Source organism: Cyprinodon tularosa, unplaced genomic scaffold, assembly GCF_016077235.1.
Source record: "Cyprinodon tularosa strain WSP-4 unplaced genomic scaffold, ASM1607723v1 ctg121, whole genome shotgun sequence".
NCBI lineage: Eukaryota > Metazoa > Chordata > Actinopteri > Cyprinodontiformes > Cyprinodontidae > Cyprinodon > Cyprinodon tularosa.
In genome coordinates this window covers 218,741-242,192 of record NW_024038015.1, presented here as the reverse complement: position 1 = coordinate 242,192, position 23,452 = coordinate 218,741, and the positions used below count along the sequence as shown (strand labels likewise).

The 23,452-nt window shown below is 41.9% G+C and overlaps 2 protein-coding genes across 3 annotated transcripts in view; one reads left to right on the top strand and one right to left on the bottom strand.

Annotated features, from left to right (window-relative positions):
* Nucleotides 1-23,452, bottom strand: part of pdhx (pyruvate dehydrogenase complex component X) — a 48,858-nt gene that overhangs the window by 1,955 nt on the left and 23,451 nt on the right. The window contains exons 9-10 of the mRNA XM_038275280.1: nucleotides 22,062-22,120; nucleotides 20,571-20,729 (exon numbers count right to left, since the gene is read on the bottom strand). Of these exons, the coding sequence (XP_038131208.1) occupies nucleotides 20,571-20,729; nucleotides 22,062-22,120 (218 nt within the window). The remainder of the gene's footprint in view (nucleotides 1-20,570; nucleotides 20,730-22,061; nucleotides 22,121-23,452) is intronic.
* On the top strand, nucleotides 2,536-4,785 carry LOC119776719. 2 transcript variants are annotated; one of them, XM_038275303.1, is made up of 2 exons: nucleotides 2,536-2,604; nucleotides 2,674-4,785. In XM_038275303.1, the coding sequence occupies exon 2, from the start codon at nucleotides 2,745-2,747 to the stop codon at nucleotides 3,531-3,533; it is 789 nt and encodes a 262-aa protein (XP_038131231.1). In that variant the 5' UTR covers nucleotides 2,536-2,604; nucleotides 2,674-2,744; the 3' UTR covers nucleotides 3,534-4,785. The 2 variants fall into 2 exon arrangements, with proteins under 2 accessions (XP_038131231.1, XP_038131240.1); XM_038275312.1 differs by having other exon boundaries at nucleotides 2,542-2,575.

Here is a 23,452-nt window from a genome sequence, read left to right as displayed (position 1 = left end):
TAGTGATCATGGTTTGTCCTGAGGTGAAAAGGCCCTCCCCTTCAGCAAGGACATTTTGTTTCTGCCTATTATGCATCTAATCGATCAATCAAAAGCTTAAGGATTAACAATGTTCTATTATATTTGTGCTTATTTGGCCCCGGCCTCCACTGTCTGAGAGCAAACACTGTATTTTAAAAGACTTGCGCTGGGTGATTGGACACCACAGAGGGTCCTGTGGATCTAGTTTAAGGATGATTTGTTAAAAAAAAAAATCAAATCTATTTTAGAGATAGAAGGCAGATAATGTGGACATAAACAATGAGGGAAAATATCACAGCAGCACCTTAAGGCTCTCTATGCTAATAGTCCTGCAATGTAAAGTCCTGTTAACTTCAGGCTAAAATCGGGTTGGTTACTCTAACATTAGCTCAAAAGTGGCGTGAGTTACAGTAGAAAATGCAGTGATGTGGTTGGACAGGAAGTGTGACGTTAAAACAAAGAGATAAAGTTTAGCTGTCTCTGATTTTAGTGTTTTATGATAAAGAAAATTGTGCCATGTATAGAATGTTATCATGGTAGCTGGGGGTAGCATATTTAGCACAGCAGTGGCTGTCATGGTAACGGAAGCAGAGGAGCAGCGTATAGGTTTGTTATCATGCCAAATGGGTAGCTGTCCTGTGATAAGGTGTGTGGATCAACTGATATTTGTGGTTCTGGGTGATTGTTGCCATAATTAAGACAGCAAGGTTTAGATTTAATTGGTGACCATTTATTTAGAGTTAGTTATGAGTTGTTTTAATAACTTATTTTGACTTGTGAACACATTGATTGTCTCCAAAGTTCTGACATCTTCAAGTTCCTCATGAAAAAGAGTCAGTGACAGGGAAATAGAGAGGTAGGAACTTCATGAATACAAAATGATGATGAGGAATCGACTGATTAAATGTGCATTTCTTCTGCTGTGCCAGCCTGCAGCTCAAAGTAAGATAACTATTGTACTTTTGCTAAATATCAGGTTTTAGGCATTTTATTAGCCGAGGAAACTATTCAAATAATTTAAAAAAGTATTTTGTCAAATGTATGCCTTTAAACAAATAATTAGATGCTCAATACATTTATTCACGTTTTTTACAAAATGTGATTCATGCATTTGTTTTGTATTGACTTCCTATTTATAGGAGTACTTTATATACAGCGACCAGACACCAAAAAAAAAATAAAATAAAAAATCTAAAATCAGACAAAAACCTTTTTATACTTTAGTTGACCTGACCAAACCTGACAGTATGCCTTATATATGAAAAGACTAAATTGTGAATAAAATTAATGCACATTTTCCTACAAGACTAAGACTAAACCCTGAAAGGCTGCTAAAAAAAAAAAAAGAACACAGTATCAGCATTTCCCCCTCATCCTTTTCTTACCCACAATGCTGTCTGTTTTATGCTAGACTTGACAAGATAAAAAAAAGCCCTATCCATACCTTTTTAGTCTACAAAGACTTGGGGACCTTAGAGATGTTTTTTGGCAAAAGTCAAACAGACCTCTTTTGGTCCCCATTGTTTTCTTTCCATGCATCTCTTCAATGAATTCCAAGTTTGCTCAGTTTCTTTCTTATTGCTGGCTCATTAAGTTATGCAATATTCTAAATTGAAGCCTAGAGTGATTTAGATGGTGTTTTCAGTTTAGATGTTTCATCCGGGATGAGTGATTTTGACATTCTTTGAAGTAATTTCGGTAGGCTAACCCTTCCGGGGAATGTTCACAGTAGTTGCATGTTTTCTCCATTTGTGGATAATGGCTCTCACTGTGGTTTGCTTCACTCCCTAGTCCCCTAACAGATGTCAATAGTTGTGTACTAATTGTTACATTTCTTGAGATTGGAGGATGAGAATCATGTGTTATATTGGAGCATGAGGAGCATGTCTTACATTGGAGCATGTCTTACTGAGATTGTTTAGCCTACTTCATGTATTAAGGATGAGACATTATTGTCAATTATCCCTTCTACAAGACTGATGATAGTCTATGACTGACTGATTTATGAATGTCTTCCAAAAATGGTTCATCAAGCTATGATTTGACAAAGAGGTGAATCAAAATTTATAAAATACTACCAGACTGATGTAAATATCAATTTTCTTTAAACAATAATCATTAATTATATAATTTCTACCTTTGTGGACTTGTTGATGTTACCTATTTGGGAACATTTTTGGTGTATTTGCCAACCTTATAAGGGTCCTGTTTATGTTGTGGGGACCAAATGCTGCTCCCAATGTAGTGGACCCCCGTATTTAATGTTAGGGATTCAGTTTAGAGGACTGGTGTTAATTCACTTCAGGTTAACGTTAAGACTATAATAATAACTGTTAGGGCTAGGTTAAAGGTTAGTTAGTAAAATGAATCTAAGCAAATATTAAGTCATAATATGGATAGAAATACAAACTTGCGTGGGTTAACAATGACTGACGCTGTCTTTCTACAGCGTCTCTGAAACCATGAGATGCATTCTCAGAACTGTGGTGGGATGAGCGGCTGAGATCTCGCGAGAGCTGTGGGCGTGTGCGTAAGTAAAAATGGCGACATACAGGTAATTCAAAACAAACAATTCCAGTCCTGGTAAGTAAGCCAATAAATGTAAATAAAACAAGCAGATTTAAACTTTGACAATTGTACCGTATTTCCGAGGGAACAAACTGGAAGACGAGACCTTGACGAGCCTGGAGAGCTACCTGGACGAGTGTTTTGACAACATCGTAATGGGGAAGCCGAAGAATCCCACATCCACGAACACACCGTCTTCCAAACGATGTCGGTCTAGTTCAACCAGTGCTGCTTCTACATCTACTTTGTCTCCAGACAGGAGCTACAGCGACGTCCTGGAATCCATCGACAAAAAGCTAACTAGCTTGGACGCCCGCCTTGCCCTGGTAGAAGTCCTGCATAAGGAGTTTCAAGCTTTGAGAGAGTCGCTGGAATTCAGCCAAGCTCAGCTGGCCTCCGTCACCGCCGAGAATGAAGCGCTGAAGGGGGAAGTCACCAAACTCGCCGAGGGGATGATCCAGCTGTCCGGCGAAAATAGAAAGATGAAGGAATCCATTCTGGACATTCAGTCGCGGAGCATGAGAGACAATCTCGTCTTCGCTGGAATCGCTGAACAGCAGGACGAGGACCCTGAGGCGATAGTACGTGAGTTCCTCCAGAAGAAGCTGAAAATCCCGGCGGACCAGGTAAAAAACATCACCTTCCATCGCGTTCACCGGCTCGGAGGTAAGAAGCCTGATAAATCCCGTCCTAGACCAATTGTAGCTAAGTTTGAGCATTACAAGCAGAAAGAGCAGGTCAGGAGTCAGGGCAGAGAGCTGAGAGGAACAGATTTCAGCGTCAATGACCAGTATCCAAAGGAAATATTAGATCGCAGGCGAGCGTTATTCCCAATCAGGAAGAAATACATCAGTGAAGGCGTCAGAGCTACAGTAGCAGTTGACAAACTTTATATTAATGGTCAGTTGTTCAGGGATCAGAAGATCACTCCTTGGCTTTATTAGATGCACAACAGGCAGGTTTAAAAGCATGTGACACCTGATTAAAGTGTATAGAACATTTCACGGTGATAAATGAAATATATGCACAGCTCTAGAGCACGTTTGCACGGTATGACTGCTAGTTACAGCTGGGTACAGAATGCATGGGCTGGGGTTCTTTTTCTTTCACCTTTTCTCACTCATTGCACTCTCTTAATTTTCTGTCTTCCTTTTCCTTATTCGTCTGCTTCTTCCCTGTGGTCCACACAATCACAAGCACACGGTTTGATGCTACCTGGGTCTAGGTATAACTATTTATTCAGAGGCATGTACTTTTCATCTTCTCACTCACACCTATGGTGAATGTAAGGTTTGTGACATGGAATGTGCATGGGGCTGGCACCAGAGAGAAAAAGCTTAAGATTTTTAACCAGCTTAAAAGATTAAATGCAGATGTTGTCTTATTGCAAGAAACCCATAAATCAGCGGCATCTATAAGTGATCTTAACTCCCCTGAGTTCCCTGATGTGTTTGCAGCCTGCTATAACTCGAGACAGAGAGGGGTAGCTATTTTAATCCACAAAAACCTCAGTTTTACTTTATTAGACAAAATTATAGATCCTGAAGGCAGATTCATCATAATTAAAATATCTATTTATAACCAAAAGTTGTGTATTGTCAGCATATATGGTCCAAATGTTGACGACCCCTCATTCTTCCACAAAGTTTTTCATGCACTTTCAAAGCACGGGGATTGTTCTCTAATTATTGGGGGTGACCTCAACTTTGGTCTAAATGGAGAAATGGACAGGTTGAGTACAACAGGGACTCAGCGCAGTTGGCAATCATTAAATGTAGTCAAACAATACATGAGTGATTTTGGTCTTTGCGATGCATGGCGATCTCTTCATCCTAACAGTAAGGAATACACTTTCTTTTCCAATGTCCATCATTCCTACTCTCGTCTGGACTATTTCCTAATCAGCAGCTCACTGCTGTCTGACGTCTCAGATGCTGTAATCCATCCTATTGCTGTCAGTGATCATGCTCCTGTTACTTTAACCCTAATAAATAAAAAAATAGTCCCACAAAACAAGAGCTGGAGATTAAATACATCACTGCTTAAAGATGAAGAGTTTCTCAAATTTTTCAAGGAAGAGTGGGCATCATACTTGGTGTGCAATGATTTACCAGGAACATCAGCATCTATACTATGGGAGGCAGGGAAAGCAGTGATGAGAGGTAAAATTATTTCATTTTCATCTCATAAAAAAAAGTTAGAACAAAAAAAGATCCAGGAATTAGAGGGAAAAATAAAGTTACTAGAAAGCTCGCTAGATGAGGAAAAGTTAGGGGAAATCCGTAAAATAAAACTAGAACTAAACGAATTTATTGAAAAACAAAATAAATTTTTAATTCAAAGACTTCGAATTGACAACTTTGAACATAGCAATAAGTCAGGAAGCTTCTTAGCTAACCAGCTAAAAATAAACAAAGAAAAAACGACTATATTTGCAGTTACAGATTCAATTGGTAATACATTACAGGATCCGGAGGATATTAACAATGCCTTCCGAGATTTCTATAAATCTTTATACACATCACAGTTAAATCCATCAGATAATGATATCAAGCGATTTCTGGATAAAATAACTCTTCCTAAATTATCAGAGAGTCAAAGAGCGACCCTGGACTCACCGCTGTCTACAGCTGAAGTTCAGGAAGCATTAAAAAACATGCCAAATAATAAAGCGCCAGGTCCAGACGGGTTCCCTACTGAGTTCTATAAAGAGTTCTGGAACATTCTGGCCCCAACGTTCCACAGAATGCTGCAGGAAACTCTAGATAATGGCAAATTTCCAGTTAATATGAATTCTGCCACCATTAGTCTCCTGCTTAAGCCAGGCAAAGATCCTATGTTTCCGACCAGCTATCGTCCCATATCCTTAATTAATGTGGATATTAAAATAGTCTGTAAAGCTTTAGCAAAACGGTTAGATAAAGTCACTCCTCTCATAATCCACCCAGATCAAACTGGTTTCATTAAAGGGAGGCAGTCAGCTGCTAACACACGCAGACTGCTGAATTTAATAGATTATTCCTACAGCAAAAATCTTAAATCCTATATATTGTCCTTAGATGCAGAAAAAGCATTCGATAGAGTAAACTGGAAATTTTTATTTGCTACTCTACATAAATTTGGCTTTGGCAATTCCTTTATAAATTGGTTAAAAATATTATACAGCTTCCCAACAGCCTGTGTCAGGACAAACAATCAAACATCTTCCAGTTTTTGTCTCCAGAGGGGCACCAGACAGGGATGCCCACTCTCCCCCTCACTTTTTGCTATTTTTATTGAGCCTCTGGCTGCTACAATCAGACAAACAAATATGATTAAAGGTATAAAAGGCATGAAAATGGAGCATAAAATGAGTCTTTACGCAGATGATGTATTACTTTATCTCCAGCACTCAAACACTTGCCTCTCTCAAGTGATTAGTTTACTAGAATCTTTCTCAAAAGTCTCAGAATACTCTATAAATTGGTCTAAATCTGTAATACTACCAATTAATTGCTCTCTACAGAATCCCTCAGGTCTACAATTGCAATCAGGAAATATCAAATATTTGGGAATTACTGTGTCATCTAAACTAGCTGAGTTACCAAAACTCAACCACACCCCTCTTTTAATGAAAATAGAAGAGGACCTAGAAAGATGGAAATCGCTTCCGATCTCCCTTTTGGGTCGGGTAGCCTCAATTAAAATGATGGTCTTACCCAGAATTAACTACCTATTTTCAATGATCCCAAATAAACCATCAACCTCGCTCTGTTGGGGCGGGTGCCGGTGACGCGTGGTGCGGTGCATCGTGCGCGGCTTGGGAGTGGAGGGTTGCTCGGTGTTTGGCGGCGGGGGGGGGACGGGCCGTGGCCGTCCTCCTCTCGGCGGCCTGTGGGCGGTGCGGGGCCGGAGCGGGGTGGGTCGTGCTGCTTTCGCGCCGGGCGCGGCGGGGGTGGTGGGGTCGCGTCTGCTGCTTTCTTTTTGCTGCTTGTGCCGGCTTCTGGCGGCTGGGGCGGCCTTGCTGCTCTGGCTCTCTGGCGTGCGCCGGGTGGGGCTGCTCTGTCCTTTGCTTTGCCTTGCGGCTGTGTTTGCTGTGGTCGGTGGGGGCGGGGTGGTTTCGTTGTGTTTTTGGGTGGGGGAGTCCGCCTGGGGGCTTGGTTGGTGCCGTCGGTTCGTCCTTGTCGGCCTTCCGGTGTTGTTTCTGTTGGGGCTGCTCGGGCCCCCGCATGCCGGCGGTGCGCTGCCGGGGGGATTCCTGTTCGGCGGGCTTGCCTGTCTCCTGGGAGGGCAGGCATGTTGACTTTTCTGGGGAGGAGCATCTGGGTGGAGGGGTCCTCGTGGTGTGGCGGTGGGTGTTGGGCACTGGCTTGTTTGCGGCCGTTCTTCTCCGGTGAGGGGGAGAATATTATAATTTTTTTGTTTTTGTTTTTGTTTGTTTTTTGTGTGGGAGGGGGTGTGTGGGCGGGGGGATCGGGGCTTGGAGTGGGGCTCGGGATTTGCGCTTAGCTGTGTTGTGTGGCTTTCTTCTTCTTCGGATTGGTGCTGTGGGACCGGTGTTGGGGGGAGTCGTTCGGGGGCCGGGGTCGGGGTGGGGGTGCTGGCGCCGGTGCCGGGGGTTTTTGGGCATTGCCCGGCCCTACTGCGGGGTGGGTCTGGGGTGGCTCCTTGGGCCTGGGATCCCTGGGGCGCATTGCCCTTGGGCGGGGTCCCCGGTGGGGGTTCGGATTCTGTGGGGAGTGCTGCTTGGGTTCTGGGCCGGTGTACGCCTGGCTGTCTGTCCCTGCTGCCACGGCCTCTGGTGTGCCGGGGTGCCTCGGGGCCTGCTGGGCTGGGGGGGGGCATGGACATTAACACCTATGGCAAGTGCTTACCCCCTCACGGGTTTGCACTCTGTAAGTGGGGGAAGGGGAGGGAGGGGGAGTAGGTATGATCTCGGCCTGGATGTCTTCTGTCGCTTGTGTGGTGAGTAGCTTGATTGTTATCGTAGGGGAGGGATTACATCTCCGGAGGGGGGGTGGGGGGTGGTGATAGAGGGAAGAAGATCTTTGAAGGGCTTTGGGTCTGGCTCCCTGTCTTGGTCCTGGTCCGTGCTGCCCCCTGGTGGGGCTTCGTCCGGGGTGGGGGCTCTGCGTGTTGCGCGTTGGCTGGCCGGCTGGGATTGTCCCTTCCCTTATTCATTTATTTATTTATTATTATTATTTTTTTTCTTATCTTCCTTTTATATTTTTTTATTTATTTATTTATTTATTTATTTTTATTATTATTTTTTTTTATTTAATTTATTTATTTATTTTTTTTTTTATTTTATTTATTTATCTACTTATTTATTTATTTATTTTTTTTATTATTATAATTTTTTTGGATGGACAGGACGGGGGGGGGTGGTGGAGTCGGCTCCGTGCCCGGCTGGCTGGTGGGTCCTGCTGCCGGTGCCCCCGGGCTATGGTGGTGAAACTGGTGGGGCCCCCTTCTCTGGGGGGGCTCTCGGGGAACGGGGGTGCCTATTGGAGTCAGCGGGGGAGCTGGCTCCCTGGGAGTGCAGCAGGCACCCCAGTCCTTTGCTCCCCATCCCCGAAATCCTCCCTCTGCCTGCTCCATCACTCGGCCACACATGTAGGTTTTTGGGGAGGGGGTCGTTACTGGAGGGCCACACCTTCTGATGACGTCCCCCACCCCAATTTTATTTTGCATTTTAGACACTTCCATCTACATCATTTTCACAACACACATCTATGTAGGGCATTTTCGGGGGGTGGGGGTCAGGGCCACCGGGGGGGGCTTATTTTATGGGCCTCACCACGGTCGGCCTCCTCCATCCCCTCTCGCATCTAGACATTGAGGGTTGAGGGTTGTCGAAGGGGGAGGGTGTGCTGGCACCGTCTATCTCCTGGAGGGGGGGTGGAGTGTGCCGGACACCCCCTCTTGGTACTCCCAGTTTTAATTGCATCTGAGAGCAACACGCAACAACACCACATTCGAGCGGGCGCAGTGAGGATCGGGGTCTTCTCACACCCTTGTTCTCCGGCTGCCGCCTGGAGTCTGGGGCCTGGAGGAAGAGCGGGCCACCTGGTCCGTGTTTTTGGCTGGGGCTGGCTGCGGGGCCTAGGTGGCCTGCTGGTGGCGGGGCTGTCACTTCTGCTCTCCCCAAAGAAGGTTGGATGGAGGGGCATGAAGTGCCTGGTTGAAGGTTTTTTTTTTTTTTTTTTTTTGTTCTTTTCGGGGGGAGGGGCGGTTCTGGTTGGGTGGCCGGCGCGGGATGGGTGGGCCCCGGTCCCGGGGGGGGCTCTTGCGGGGGGTGGTCCGGTCCGTGTGCGGGGTGGGGGGCCGGGCTTGAAGCAGGAAAGAGATGGGTTGGTGTGGCGGTGTCGCCGCTCCCCTCCCCTCACATCCGGATTTTAGGTTCACTTATGGGGTCATCCGATAGTCCCGGGACCGACCACCGGTGTCACCGGGTTTTTGGTCCTGGTATTATTGGATGTGAGTGTTATGTGTGAATGTGTGTCTGCGTTGTTATTTTCTTTATTTATTATTATTATTATTTTATTCAATTTTTTTTTTTTTTTTTTTTTTTTTTTTTTTTTTTTTCCTGTGGTACGAGTGGGGGCACTAGGGAGGGAAGGCATGATTGAGATGGTGTGTTTTTTTTTTTTTTTTTTTTTTTTTTTTCTTTTTTTTTTTCTTTCCCAGGTTGGGGTCTCAACCGCACCCTCTCCCAAATACATCTCAAGTCTCCGCTAAGTGCGGAGCCCATTCCCCCCGTCCTGCTCTCCCTCCGCTGGCTGGCGTCGGGGCTCACCGGTGCACTGGTGGAGCTGGGGGTGGATGCCCGGGGGACTGCTGGCTCATTCCTGGCGGCCTCTCCACTGGCCCCGGCCGGCCGGGGCTTTGCTGGGGCTCCTGTCTGGGGGTGGGGTGCCCTTGGGGCCTCGGATCCCTGGGGCCTGGGACTGGATCCGCTTCGGGGTGGGGCTGGGTGTTGTTCGGGGATTTTCGGGGTCGGTGCCGGTGCCTTCGCTACGATGCCGGTTCCTGGGCAGTGTTTCTTTCCTATGCCGGTTCTGTGGTATCGGTTCGGGGAGGGGGGGAGCTGCGCGGCATGGTTGGGTGCGGGTCTTGGGTCCTGTTTTGGGCTCCGGTTTTTCCGCTCGCACTTCTCCTCTTGCCTATTTATTTTAATTATAATTATTAATTAATTTATTTATTTACCTATTTATTTATTTATTTATTTTTTTTCTCTTCCTCGGTGGGGGGGAGCGGTTGCGGGCGGGTCGGTGTCTGGTGTCCGCTGTCGCATTGTGGGGGCCCTTTTTTTTTTTTTTTTTTCTCTTTTTTTCTTTGGGGGGTTTGGCATGTCTGTTTTCTCGGGGGGCAGGCGGGCCTGCTGGGTGGGGGTCCGGGCGGCTCCGGCGGGGGGTAGTGTTGGGGGGCCGGTCTGGGCGGGCTGGCTGCGCTGGCTGGGTATTCGGGTGGGTTTTCCCTCCTGGAGGCATGGCGGGGCTGCTCTGTTCCCACTGATCGCGGCGGGTGGAGCTGCGGGGCGGGTGTGGGCCTGGGGTGGCTATGACCGGCGCGTGGTGGGGGGCCGGGGCGGCGGAGCTGCTCTGGCCGCGTGTCGGGGCCTGGTGCGGGCTGCGGGGGGGGGTGGCGGACGTGGCTGGGCTGCTTTGGCATCGTCCGGTGGGGGGGCGGCGCGGTTCGCTCCGCTCTGGCTTTGTGCTGCCCCTCGGGCTGCTGGGGGGGGTGGTTGCGCCGGCTGCGGTCTGCTCCTCTTGCGGTTTTGCGCCGGGCGGCTTTTCTGCTCTCGGGCTGATTCTGTGCGCGGTGTGTTTCGTTGCGCGCTGTTGGCATCGGTCTTGGTGGGGTGGGGCTGCGCTTTTGGCCGGGGGGGGCGTTTTGGGGGGGGTCCCGCGGCGCTCGTGGCCGGTTTGCGGCGGATGCGCATGGGCCCCGGCCGGGGGCGGGGCCGTCTTAGTGTTTTCCTGGGTGGTGCGGTCGCGGTGGGTGTTGCGGCCGGTCGCCGGGGCTTGGTGCGGGGGGCGGGGCGTGTTTCGGTGCTCTGTGGGGCTGGGGCGTTTCGGTCGGCGCCGTGGGGGGGCTGGTGTTCGGCGCCCGGCCCTACTTCGGGGTGGCCGGCTGCCGGCGGGGCCCGCGGACTCGTCCCCGCGGCTCCCCGGGGCGCCGGCATGGCGGTGGCTGGGGGGCTTCCTCGTGGCTGTCTCTCCTCCTGCCTTGGTGGGGTCTGATTTCCGGGGCTGGCCCCGCCTTGGTGCCTTCGCTTCTGGGGTCCCCTTGGGCGCCTGGGGCTTTGGGTCTCCCGGCGCTGGACTCAGTGCTCTGGGGGGTGTGCCTCTCCGGCTCTCCACAACCACTATTGAGCATTTTTTTCTATGGTTAAAACTTTACATGCACAAGTTCACCCTCACAAACAACTACAGGTGCTAGGCTTCAGGTACTTAGAGATTCACTTCCAAACAGAAACCCCACATTCATATCTTCAGGTAACACAGAGTACATGTCAGACTTAATAATATTACTTTAGTGATAGTTTCAAGGTGTTTGCTTTATTGTATATCTCGTACCATGTTTTTTGGTTGTGCTGTTCTTTTTTCTTTTTTTTTTTTTTTTTTCTCCATCTCATTACAGGTGTTGAAGCAGACTGAAAATGTTTTGTCATTGTCTCCTTCCTATCTCCTCTTTCTTTCATCTTTTGTCCTGTTTTTTTCTTTTTCTTTTTCCTTCTTCTTCTTCTGTTTTTCTGCTCTACTTACATTGCAGTGTCCATATGAACTGTAAAACTCCCTGCATAATTATAATAAAGCAATTTATATACATGAAACAAGTGGAGCGGTATGGCAATTGCGATACCGCTACACTTGTGAAAGTAAAATCTGTTGGGCTCCTTTTGGCATCAAGACAATTATTCTTATTGCCACCTTGCCAGACAGGACACTGTATAAAAAAAAAAAAAAAAAACAAAAAAAAAAAAAAAAAAAAAAAAAAAAAAACAATGACTAGTTAGAAAAAGGGAGTTAGTTAAAGTTAGGTTTGGGTTTGATTGGTGTTGGTAATGGTTGGGACATGATCAGGGTAAGACCATAGAAATAAATGCAGTATGAATGAAAGTCAATGGAAAGTCCCCACAAGGATAGCGAGGCACAACATGTGTGTGTGTCATAGTTTTTTCCCTGCTTTGTGCACCATGAATTGCCTTTTGTGGATCATAAAGTTTACATGAAGTTACATTCAAAAAATTACATTTTCATTATTATTAGAAAAAATTACTTTTCGAAAATCTAGGCGAATACACTGCATTTTACACCTTCTTCAGCTCACACAAAGCAACAGAGAAGTTTTCTTTGCCACACAGCTGATAACAAAATGCATGATAATACAAAACAACATAAGCCAAACAGCTGTTGCCACTGTTTGCACGAAACGTTTGGCTTTATTGTTTAATCCATATCAGATCTAGACAGCAGCTATTTGGCTATATTTCACAACCACTGCTGTCAAGTAGACTAAGATCTAAACACGAGTGTCACCTGCTAAACACCGGGGGTTTCCCCCCTCATTTTCACTGGCAATAAAAACAGAGAAAACAGAAGCTTTCTGTTAACCGTTTTGTCTGGTATGAGGTAGAAATACATAAAACATTTTCAATCAAAATGTGAGTAGGCTTTCATCTGCTACTAGCTAATCAGCCCACGGTTTTTCAAAGTGAACTCAGTTTCTGCTGGAATGTTTTTTTTTCCATCAGTTTTACAGAAATGAATGTGATTTAGATTTAGAAGAGATGGGGTAGTATTTTAAAAACAGTTGTCAAATAGTACACAGTAATCTTTAATAATAGACTTTAAACTGAGAAAGAATATATAATGGTAAATCCCTCTAATACTCTTTGGTATATATGAATCTTTTAATGCTTTTGCCAATCCTTAGGTGTTGTGAATTTAAACAAACTTGTGGTCAATAAAGTGGAAGATTTCAGCATAAGTTTGACCATTTTATGTGAAAAAAGTTTTTGTAACTTATGTAAATGTTCAGGTACCAAAACATTTCTTCAAAATCTCTTTTTAACAATTATCAAGGAAGGACAACAACCTTGGCTCCTGCTAGCACTGCTGCCTTGCTGCAAGAAGTTCTGGGTTTGATTCCCGGCTCATGGTCTTTTTGCATGGAGTTTGCATGTTCTTCCTGTACATGCATGTGTTCTCTAAGAGTACTCCAACTTCCTCCCACAGTCCAAAAACATGGCTGTTAGGTTAATTGGCTGATTTTCTCCTGAACTCACGATTCCTGATCGGGAGGTGGTCGTGAGATCCTGATCGTCCCTCGTTACCCCCTGTACACTACACGACGCAGGATCAGGCTGAAAGCCGGTGTAGGTACCAGATTGACTCGGGCTGCCAGATTGACTCGGGGGCCTGCGCCTTTTGATGACGTCACAACACATAATTGTTTTAACGTTTGCACAATTGCGCAAAACATTTTGATTGGTCTGGACAGCTTACTAAAGTAATTATAGCGGGGTGTAGGTTTTATTCGAAAGCGGTATTGCGGTTTGTAAACGGAGAATTTTACGAAGAAATTCTCCATGGTCCCTGCTCCTTCCGATGACGTCACCGAATTCGCCATGGGCCTTGCGCCTCCCGATGACGTCACATTATGGCAACGCCACACAGATTAAAGTCCCTCTGATACCATGGATCATTTTTACGAAGAAATTCTTCATTATCTTTCAAAAGGGACTTACCACAGCCTAACTACATCATGTTCAAGTCCTGATACCAGAAAGGCAACCATTCGTAAGACATCAAAACATTATACTGTTAAAAGTAAGTACCAGTGTGACTGACAAATGTGCAAAAATATGAATTAAACTGTGTTTATAGAGCAGTATCTAAATGAATGTTTTATTTGTTGCGTTAGATGGGCAGTTGTATTACAACTACCAGGGCAAGCTCCGTCTGGTGGTGTTTCAAGCTCAGGTTTGTGAGGTTTTAAGGAGTTGCCATGACAACCTTGGTAGCGGAGGACATCATGGCAGGCGCCGCACAGTAGAGAAGGTGGTAGCTTCCTACCACTGGAAAACCTTACGAGAGGATGTCAAAAAATGGGTAAGATTTTTCTAATTGTTTATTCTTCTGAATGAAAATTAGGCTATGCTATTAGATTTGCTAAGTTCTGTTTAAACTGTGATGCTTTCCATTTATTATAGTCCCTACATTGCTTCAAATATACAGTGTACTTGTGAGGAAATCAACTGCAATTATTTTATCACTTATTTTAAAGGTTGATGAGTGTCCTCGCTGTCAGCACCATGAAAAAATAAAAACTGTGGCACCCATCCTTCATCCTATCCAAGTCCAGGAAGCATGGACTGTCCTTGGGATAGATCTAATTGGTCCCCTTCCTACCACCGCAAAGGGCAAACGGTAATATTACATTTTTGATAAAGAGAACAGAGAACATGACAGTCATGGATACAAATTATGTTCAAAACAATCTGCTTGTATGTTGCAGGTTCATTCTAACTGCCACAGATCTATTCACCAAGTGGGTGGTGGCAAAATCCCTCTACAACAAAAGTGCCACTGAGGTGTCCAAAAAAATTGTCAATATTTTGCTTGACTTTGGACTGGTAGAGAGGATTATAACCGACCAGGGGCGGGAATTTGTAAATGAGGTACAGTTTTATTTACAAATAATGTATATTTGTAATGAATCATATTGTATCACTCAAAGCTATACAAATGTGTCTACAGGTCAACCGTGGTGTGTTTGAAGGTTTGGGTGTCAAACACTGTATAACATCAGCCTACCATCCCCAGGCCAATGGACAAGATGAGCGCACCAACCGCAATATCAAGACTGCATTAGCCAAATACTGTGGGGAGGACCAAAACGACTGGGACATCCATCTACGGGGAGTAGTAGCAGGCATCAACACATCCAAACAGGTGTGTAAGACAGTGTACCAGCAACATGCCCACGACATGTCCATGTATTAATTAAAAAATCAAGAGAGATTGGTCAGAATCACTCAAATGGCACTTTATTCTTGCAAAAATTGAGGATTGAGAGAAAATGCCTGCTGATCCGTATGAAGTTTTCCATCAACACACGGACATAGAAGACTGTAAAATGCTAATGATTGTATTTTTTTTCACAGAGATCTACAAAGCACACACCCTATTGTGCTCTGTTTGGAAGACACCCCCGCACACCAGGTGTAATAAACAACACAACGCAAGAAAAAGGGGATGATGACAAACGTGTCATGGTGATTGAGGAGACAGAAGAAGACCTGGAGGCCAAGGCTGCAGACATTGCAGAACTCCATGCAAAGGTGATGGTGAAAAGGAAATATATGTCTATGGAGTTATGTATTATGTTTTAATTAATCATAACATTATAAGAAACATCATTTAATATTTTCTCAGATTTACCAGAACATTAAAAACGCGCAGGACAGACAAAAGAAGGCGTATGAGACAAAAAAAAAAAGAGGGAACTTGAAATCCTTCCACTTCAAAATTGGTGATGAGGTCCTCAAAGCAAATAAAAGAAAGGAAGGCCGAAAAGGAGGGCGACTTGAAGCCAATTGGTCTGGACCATACGTCATTACCTCCATTTCTGAAAAGGGTGTGGCAACGCTGTCCAGCAAAACAGGTGCTCAGCTGAAACAGAACACAAATGTTTCACAGCTGAAGCCTTTCATCCGCCCTACATTGAGAGGTATTAGGATTAGCAATTTAAAGACTCGCTGTACTTTCACAGGCATAAGTTACCTTCATAATACTTTGTTCTTTTCTTCAGAGTCCAAAGTGCCAGAAGTTTTAATTTCTCAGGGAGATGACTTCCAAGGTACAAATTTAAATACAGTTTGTTCATTTAATTTTGCCATGGAAGTAAGAAACATAACGTAACTGTACTCAAGATGTCCCTTAGTCTTTAAACTATAAAAAACAATCCCCTGCAAGTGTTTTTTTATAACCACTTATAGCTGAACAGGAGCCCATTTCTGGCCCACTGGTGCCACAGCAGTTAGTACGTGACCATGACTACTGGCCTTCTCTGGGATATTTGACTGATTTCAATCCAGTCCAAGTCATGCTGGTAGGCATATATGTGTGTCCTGTAAATTATTTAATGAATGGGTATTGATTATATTTCAATTTGTTTTCTGCTGGTTTTAATTGTATTTCCAATCTATTATTTGTAGCTCAAATATGTACTTGATTTAAACCGGCCTGGAGCAGAGCTTATTGCCAAAGATGGGGATGTCTGCCTGACACGGGAAGACTTCTGGAGCTTGGGTCTTCCCCAATGTATGGAATCCAATGTAGGTATATTAAAGCTGTTGTAATTGATTTCAGATGAATCCACAAAGTCTTTACTATTTTTAACTCTGTTGCAGATTGGAAACGCATGCTTCAAGCTGATTCAAGAAGCTGCCCAAAGACGTGTATGGTTGTCATGTATTAAAACAAACATTATGTAGAATTAAGCCCTTATAGTTTAAATTTTTTTCTTCTAATTAGTGTACTCTAAACAATGAAACGTTGCTGTTGTTAATCCAGTTTACCATTATGAATTTGTAATTTTTATCATTGTAGGGAAAAGATGTCCACATTGTAGACATGTACGTTGTTCCAACATGGAAGTCCAAAATGGGGGAGCCAGAGGCCGCTCTTCTCGTAAGTTGTTTTATTCCTTTGACCCTCTGTATTACTTTACACACCTCAATATGTCTTGATATACAATTCTGCAAATTCACTTGTTCAAAAGCGTGACCTGTCAAAAGACATAATCATCCCTGCCTGGAGCCAACAGCAAGGAAAAGCAGATCACTATTTGCTCTGCGTGAGTCCATTTCAGATTGTGTGAACTATCAAATTAAAATTTTGCTCAATGTATTCTGTAGTTTTGTCAATTTTTTTCTGCTTAGGATAACTTCAGTTTATTTGAAAATGGTTCACAGGTACTGAAGCCAGCAAAGAAAGAGCTCTTTTTGCTGGACTCTCTCAAACCAGATGGCTTTGGCGACAGTCATTTCCAAAGCATTTTTAGGTTTTGTAACATCACAATCAGCCCTGTTCTGTGGCTTGTTCAGTATGGGAGTTCTAAAGAATTCATAGTATTCAAAATTTGCAGGTACACAACACATTGGCCAAATGACAAAATTAAATTTCTAACCGTTGCTATCAAGTCTGCCTGACTGAGTATACTGTGAATTCCAATATTTGGGTTGTAGAAAAATGAGCTTAAAGCCTCGTTTAAAGGCTGTTTCAAAGTTGAGCCTCGTTCAATGGCTATAAAATTATTTTTCAGTCCTGTTCAGTGGCTGTTTTTCTGACATTAATACATGTAAGAGGTGACTCATTTGCATTTCTAATGATGTTAACAGTGACCTCGCTCATCACATTGCTCCAGGCCATTGGACAACTAAGTTTGGAAAAGACATCGAGGTATACCTCTCCAGTGTATTAGGATTGTATTTTTAAGCTTAAATCTGCATTTTTATTTTTATTGTAAGATTGGTACATTCTTCTTTGATGTTTGTCCTATTCTTTCAGAGTTTCCCTCACCAGACCACCGGAAACTGTTGTGGCATCTTTATATTAATGGTTAAAAAAAAATCTAGTCTCTATTGAAACGTTTTTTTGTATAATTTTAATCCACCATAACTGAATAGATATTTGATTTTCACAGTATGCCCTCAGCATCAGCACAGGTGCTCCATTCTTGTTTACTGAGGTCAGTATTTTTTCTTCTGACATGTGACCAAGTACAAAAAGGATCTTAAATAAAATTTCCTATACCACTTGTTTGCAATTTCTACAAGGCTAAGTATAAGCTAGAACATGCTTTACCATTTGTTTGAGTAATTAAAATAATTTCTTTTAGAGGGACATGGTACACATTCGGAAGTGGTGGTGCATTAGTCTGATGGAACGATTCCAGATTGAAGGGTAAGACAATTGTAAATATAGTTCCCAAAACAACAAAATTACTTCCACATTACTTTAATCTCTTTTCTTCTGTCATGAATGTACAGCCATGGGCAGAGGTTTGCACATTGGACTAGCGAGGCTACAGCATTACTGAAAGGGTCACTGGAGCCAATGTACAGGATCCCAAAGTCCAGAAAGAGGAAACATGAGGTGATCTTGGTGACGGTCCCAAGTGCTATTCTTCTGTTTATGATCGACTCATTAAAGAAATCCAGATTATTTCATATAAACATACATATGTCTTCCCTTTCTCCCCTAAAAGGTTGTGTTTCCCAAAGATGACAGATGTTTCATATTGGAGGTAATCTATTAATAACTTTCTTAAACTCCAAGCACATAACACTGCTGAATACAACACTGAATACAACACACCAGATGAATTAAAACATAAGGGAAATACAATATGTTTGTTGTCATTAATTTTCCATGCTCTCATTTCTCCCAATTTATGCCTTGATGATCAGAATGATTATCTTTTAATATATTTTGTTTTGCCTAACTTAAATTTCACAGTTGTCAGCATGTCTGCTCTCTGAGATCCTCGGGGAAGTGGTACTCCTGGAAGGAGATCAGGCTTACATGACACTGGGGCTCGTCTGCACCACCTTCAGAGACATCATGTCCACTGTAGGTTTCAGGAGAAGGGTGCATTTTCAGTGGCTTGACAGTAAGTGCTGTAATTAAGGGTACAGTGGTATCGTTATGCATATTTTCACCAGCTCTTTGGAAATGTTCACTGTTTGTGTATAATTTGTTTTTTACAGGTGTTGCTAATTGGGGCAGGTTTTCGTTGTCATACAAGGAGGAGTTCTACACCATGTACAGCATTGAGACATGCTGCGAATGCAGAACTCTGTACAAAAAAAACACACCTGGTATATATATTTCAAACTTTATAGTCTTGAATCTATATAGATCCAAACGGTATTGTTGTAATTCGTCATTTAACACAGAGTGTAATTGCCATTGATCAGTGTGCTTTTTGTTTTGTTTCGTTTTTTTGTTGTTATTTCATTTTTTTCTACAGGATATGTTGGGAAAGGAAAAAGGGGAGTGCTGCAAGCTATTTACTCTGAAGACCCTAACCCTGGATACTGCAGTCACTTTTGCAGCCAAATGCAATAGGTAAACATAAGTTAGATACCTGGCCTAGACTCAATTGGCTTACTGAAGTTTATCCAGAAGGATTAAAGTGTAAAATATAAAGGAACTGAGTAATGTTATTTATTAGAAAAGCCTTGTAACTGGGAGATTCTTTAAAGCAATCCCTCTGAGCAGAGGTGGGATGCTGTTGTGCATGTGCAAGTTGCCCACAATACCTTGAACATAAATCAAATTATGGTCATTAATGTTTTACTTTACTTTTCTTGATCATATAGTTATGTAATTAGTATATATATATTTATCATTATTATTATTATTATTATTAAAATATATATATTTTAATTATAATATATATATATATAAATATATATATATATATATATATATATATATATATATATATATATATATATATATATATATATATATATATATTATTTTTCTCTTTTTTACAAATGTTAAACAGGGTATGGACATATCAGATACAAGTGTAATGAAGATATTACACCTATGTTTATTGTTCCTCTCCTTCCTAAATCTCCAGGATGTCATCCATGGATCTGCCTGTCCAGAGGAGAAAACACCACGACACTGTGGGATTTTTTACCAGCTCTTTTGTTTAAATGTTTGTGTTTACATGAGAATAAAGTTTGAACTGAAAAAAATATATACCCATTTCCTGTAATCTGTAAAAAAATTAATGAAAAATTAATGTTTTAATGTATTATAGGTATTTGGTCAATTAACGGACAATGCCAAACGATTACCGTTTATTGGCTAAATAAAATAGATTTGTGACAAATAGAGACCGCGGGCGCAATGTAGTTTGTTTGAGTGGAGTTGCCATATCGTTACGAGTGGCGTTGCCATATAGTGTGACGGGTGGAGTTGCCATATTGTGACGTCATCAAAAGGCGCAGGCCCCCGAGTCAATCTGGCAGCCCGAGTCAATCTGGTACCTACACCGGCCTTATCGGAAAATTCTCGCATGACTGAAAACTTGCCCCGAAAAGAGCAAAAAAAAAAATTGCACAGAGTAAGCCCGGCTTTAGGGGTGAGTGTGTGCGTGAATGGTTGTCTGTTCTGTTTGTCTCTTTTTTGCCCTGCGATGAACTGGTAACCTGTCCAGGGTGTAACCCTCCTCTCACCCGTAGACAACTGGACACCCCCTCGCGAACCCAATTAACCCATTTCATTGTGTATTAAGTAGGGTGGTACGCTGTAGTAAAACTATCATCTCATAACCACAAAATTAGTTAGATATAACTATATATATATATATATATATATATATATATATATATATTTTTTTTTTTTTTTTTTTTTTTTTTTCTCCATTTCTCATGTCTGGCTTTTAGTGGAATATTTCACTAACAGAATTGACAGCATGTCAAAATTTGACAATCTTTTAGTTGAGATTAGAACACAGAATATTGAGATAAAACATGTTCCCATAACTGAAAATTAATTGCTTAGATAGAGTGAAATAATGTAGAATTATTTTACGCTATCCCTGTTTAAATTACTAAAAAAAGGACAGGTGTAATATTTATTTCTACCAGCATTGCAAATGTAATCTCTATGGACCGACTCGCTTTTACAATTGGTCTGAGTTAGAATTAGAATTGTGCAGAATCTGATACTATGATTTTAATTGCTGCATCCATCCACACATACAGGTGTGTAGAGGTATTATGGTGTCCCCGATTAATAAATTAACCAACTAATACAGGTTATCAAGTTCAATCTGTAAATATTCGCACACAATTAACTTTAACCATACCCTCAACTTATCCATTGAACAGACCTTTACAGAATTTTACATTTGAAAACATTTTTTTCTTTTCTATTCTTGCTTTTAATAAACTTTTTCCACACCTTAGTAGTGGCTGAGATCTCCTGGACTCCTTTGTTAGCAGCATTCTTGATGATTGGTGTGATGAGGCCTCTGTCAGTAGCCACTGCCACTGAAATATGGATGGAATCTAGTGGGTGAGGTCCATCATCAGACCAGGTCACATTTACTTCTGGCATTTCCTGGGGAATAAATAAGACTTGACGTAACTGTTTCAATGGAAAACAGGAGAGCAATCAAATACAACAAACTAATGAATTAGAAAATACATTATATCAACATTATATTTTGACTAGAGGCTTTCCTTAACGGGATTTTTAGACTAGAGGCTTTCCTTAACAGAACAACTAAGACTATATAGACAGAGCTTAGAAATGCCTCCACAAAAAACCCCAACATAAATTAAGTTCGCCTCTGCTTCTAAACTCCTTAAACTCCTGCAATCTGTGTATTTTGGAAATCAGATTTAATAGCAAAGCTGGGAAGTAGGCCCAATCCACAAACCACAGAGCAGAAGAGATCAATTACAAAGATCACAGCACCAGACATTTCTGGACATCTTCCGTTGCAATTTGCCCAAGCTCTCATCAGATTAATCAGAGGTTTATTTGGCAGCATATGCAAAACTTCCTTAAAATTTCACTGGACATCAAAATATTAGGATCGTCTAGAACTCGGTGTATGGCAAAGGATGTGGAAACATTCATTTACAAGTATGGCTGTGGAACAATATGCTTATACCTCACAGAAATATCTCAGCAAACTGAGTACATGTTGTGAGCTATTCAGGCATCTGTTTTCACCCTATTACAAAGATGTATATTAACTGCTGTCATCTTGAATGTGAAATCATTGATGTCAACTAGGGTGAAATGTGCAAAAACTGTTCCAAATGTATTTTTAACCTCAGAAATGCAATCTGTTCAAATTAAACTGATGTCCAATGAAGGACTCCTTCTGCATATGATTTCACTTTTGTCAGGACATGACAATGATGCATGATGATACATACACAGCATGACAGGTATGCATCATCTGAATGTACAGCTGTGCATGATATAAAATCAATACCTTGAAGAGAAAAATTCTTTCATTCCCAAATGAAGGAATTTTGTAGAAAAAAAACAATTCTAACAAAAAAATCTGGAAAGAAATGACAGATAAAACAGAAAAAGGCGAGCTGTAGAGGGTGGGGCTCCGATTTACAGTTCACATAGTTATGCTCCAAACAACGACATTTACAAAAATGAAATACCAGAAACATTAATTCAAATGCCACAATAAGAAATTATTGGATTTAGCATTTTTCTAGAAATAACTGGTTTGGAAGAAAAATGAATAAAAAGAGCTTAAAACTTCTGGTCTAAAAGCAGAATATCCTACTTTGTTGACAGTGTTATGCAAACTCCAATACACACAGCAAAAAACAACAAAAAAAAAAAGATGAATGTACATTAATATATTGGCTAAAAAGCAAATTTCCAGGAAATCAGAAAAATAGGTGGAATACTTACTTTAAGTGTAACTGCAGCTGCCTTGATAATGAAATCATTAACGGACACTTTAATCTGATCTGAAAAGACAAAGGAAAAAAATATCCTTTAAGCCTAATTTAAGCTCTCAAACACAGTCAAACACAGCATATAAAATGTGCCAGTGTGCCAGGAAGGTGGTCCAAAAAAGCAGAAATGCCAGAAACACAAAGAAGCTTACTGATAAATGCATTTCTAAAACAATACAAATAAAATAATAGCACAGAAAAATGCCTTTATCTTTCATTATTGACAGTTCATGTGATGGAAAGTATGTTTACTATAGATAAGACATCTGTCTTTATTTAAAGCCAAGGCAATAGAACTCTCTCCTTTTTTGTGTGTTAGACATCAGAAGGGCAGATGGGTTTGGGCTGGCAAGTGTCTGCCCACCCAGACGAGTGTCTAAAAGTGCCCAATCATTCAGTTATGAATGCTGTGAGCTGGATGATTAATGAGCTAACCGTGAAATCACTCTGCTCCTGAACAATAAGGGGCCACAAAAACAACCGGGGCCAGAGAATCCCTCAGTACACACAGCCTTGCTAATAGGTATGGAATGAGCATCCCATTTCCTCCCCCTTACAAATCACACCCATAGAGCTTTACTGTTTGAAACTGCACACAGTGCAGCTAAATGTAGCCCATTACTAAGCGTTTAAAAAGAAAAAAAATACTTTTACCGTTTCCACATTACTGTAAAACCGGTCAAAGTAGGTCTGTAAAATATGACTAAAAATTTGAAAACACCAATTTCGAAGAGATGTGACATCAGTTGAAAAGTTCCCTTTTTTGTCAACCTCCATTAACAACCTTCCCTTTGTACAGTCACATCCTGATATCTGTTACACAAGGTGCAACTGTTTGTCAACATTGTTAAGCAGAGCTGCAGGATAGAGTGTTATGAATGTTGAAAAGTATTACATTCAAACTTTAAGCTAGGGAAGACAAAATTATTGTGCTATTACTAAAATACCATCTGTATGTCTCTGCATATCTTGCTTTTATATATCTCTGATACAGTCAGTACTCTATTTTATTATAATATATATACATACATATACATATATGTTTCTAACCACCCTAAAAATGATAAATAGAGCAGATTTGATACTTTGAAGGTAAAGCACAAAGTTCATAAGGCTGTGGAAACACTTTCTCTAGGTTTATATACACACATGTTATGACAGCACTGAAATATAATTTACAGCAAATTGGGTTAACAGAAATTAATATCTTAATAGAAAGGGAATATCTTAGCATACTCTTTTTTTTCTATTTCTTTTTCACTTATAAATAAGAAAAAAGAGGGGAAGGATTAACTTTTCTTGCCACTGAAATTTGCTATATAAATATTTTTGCCTTGCCAAGAT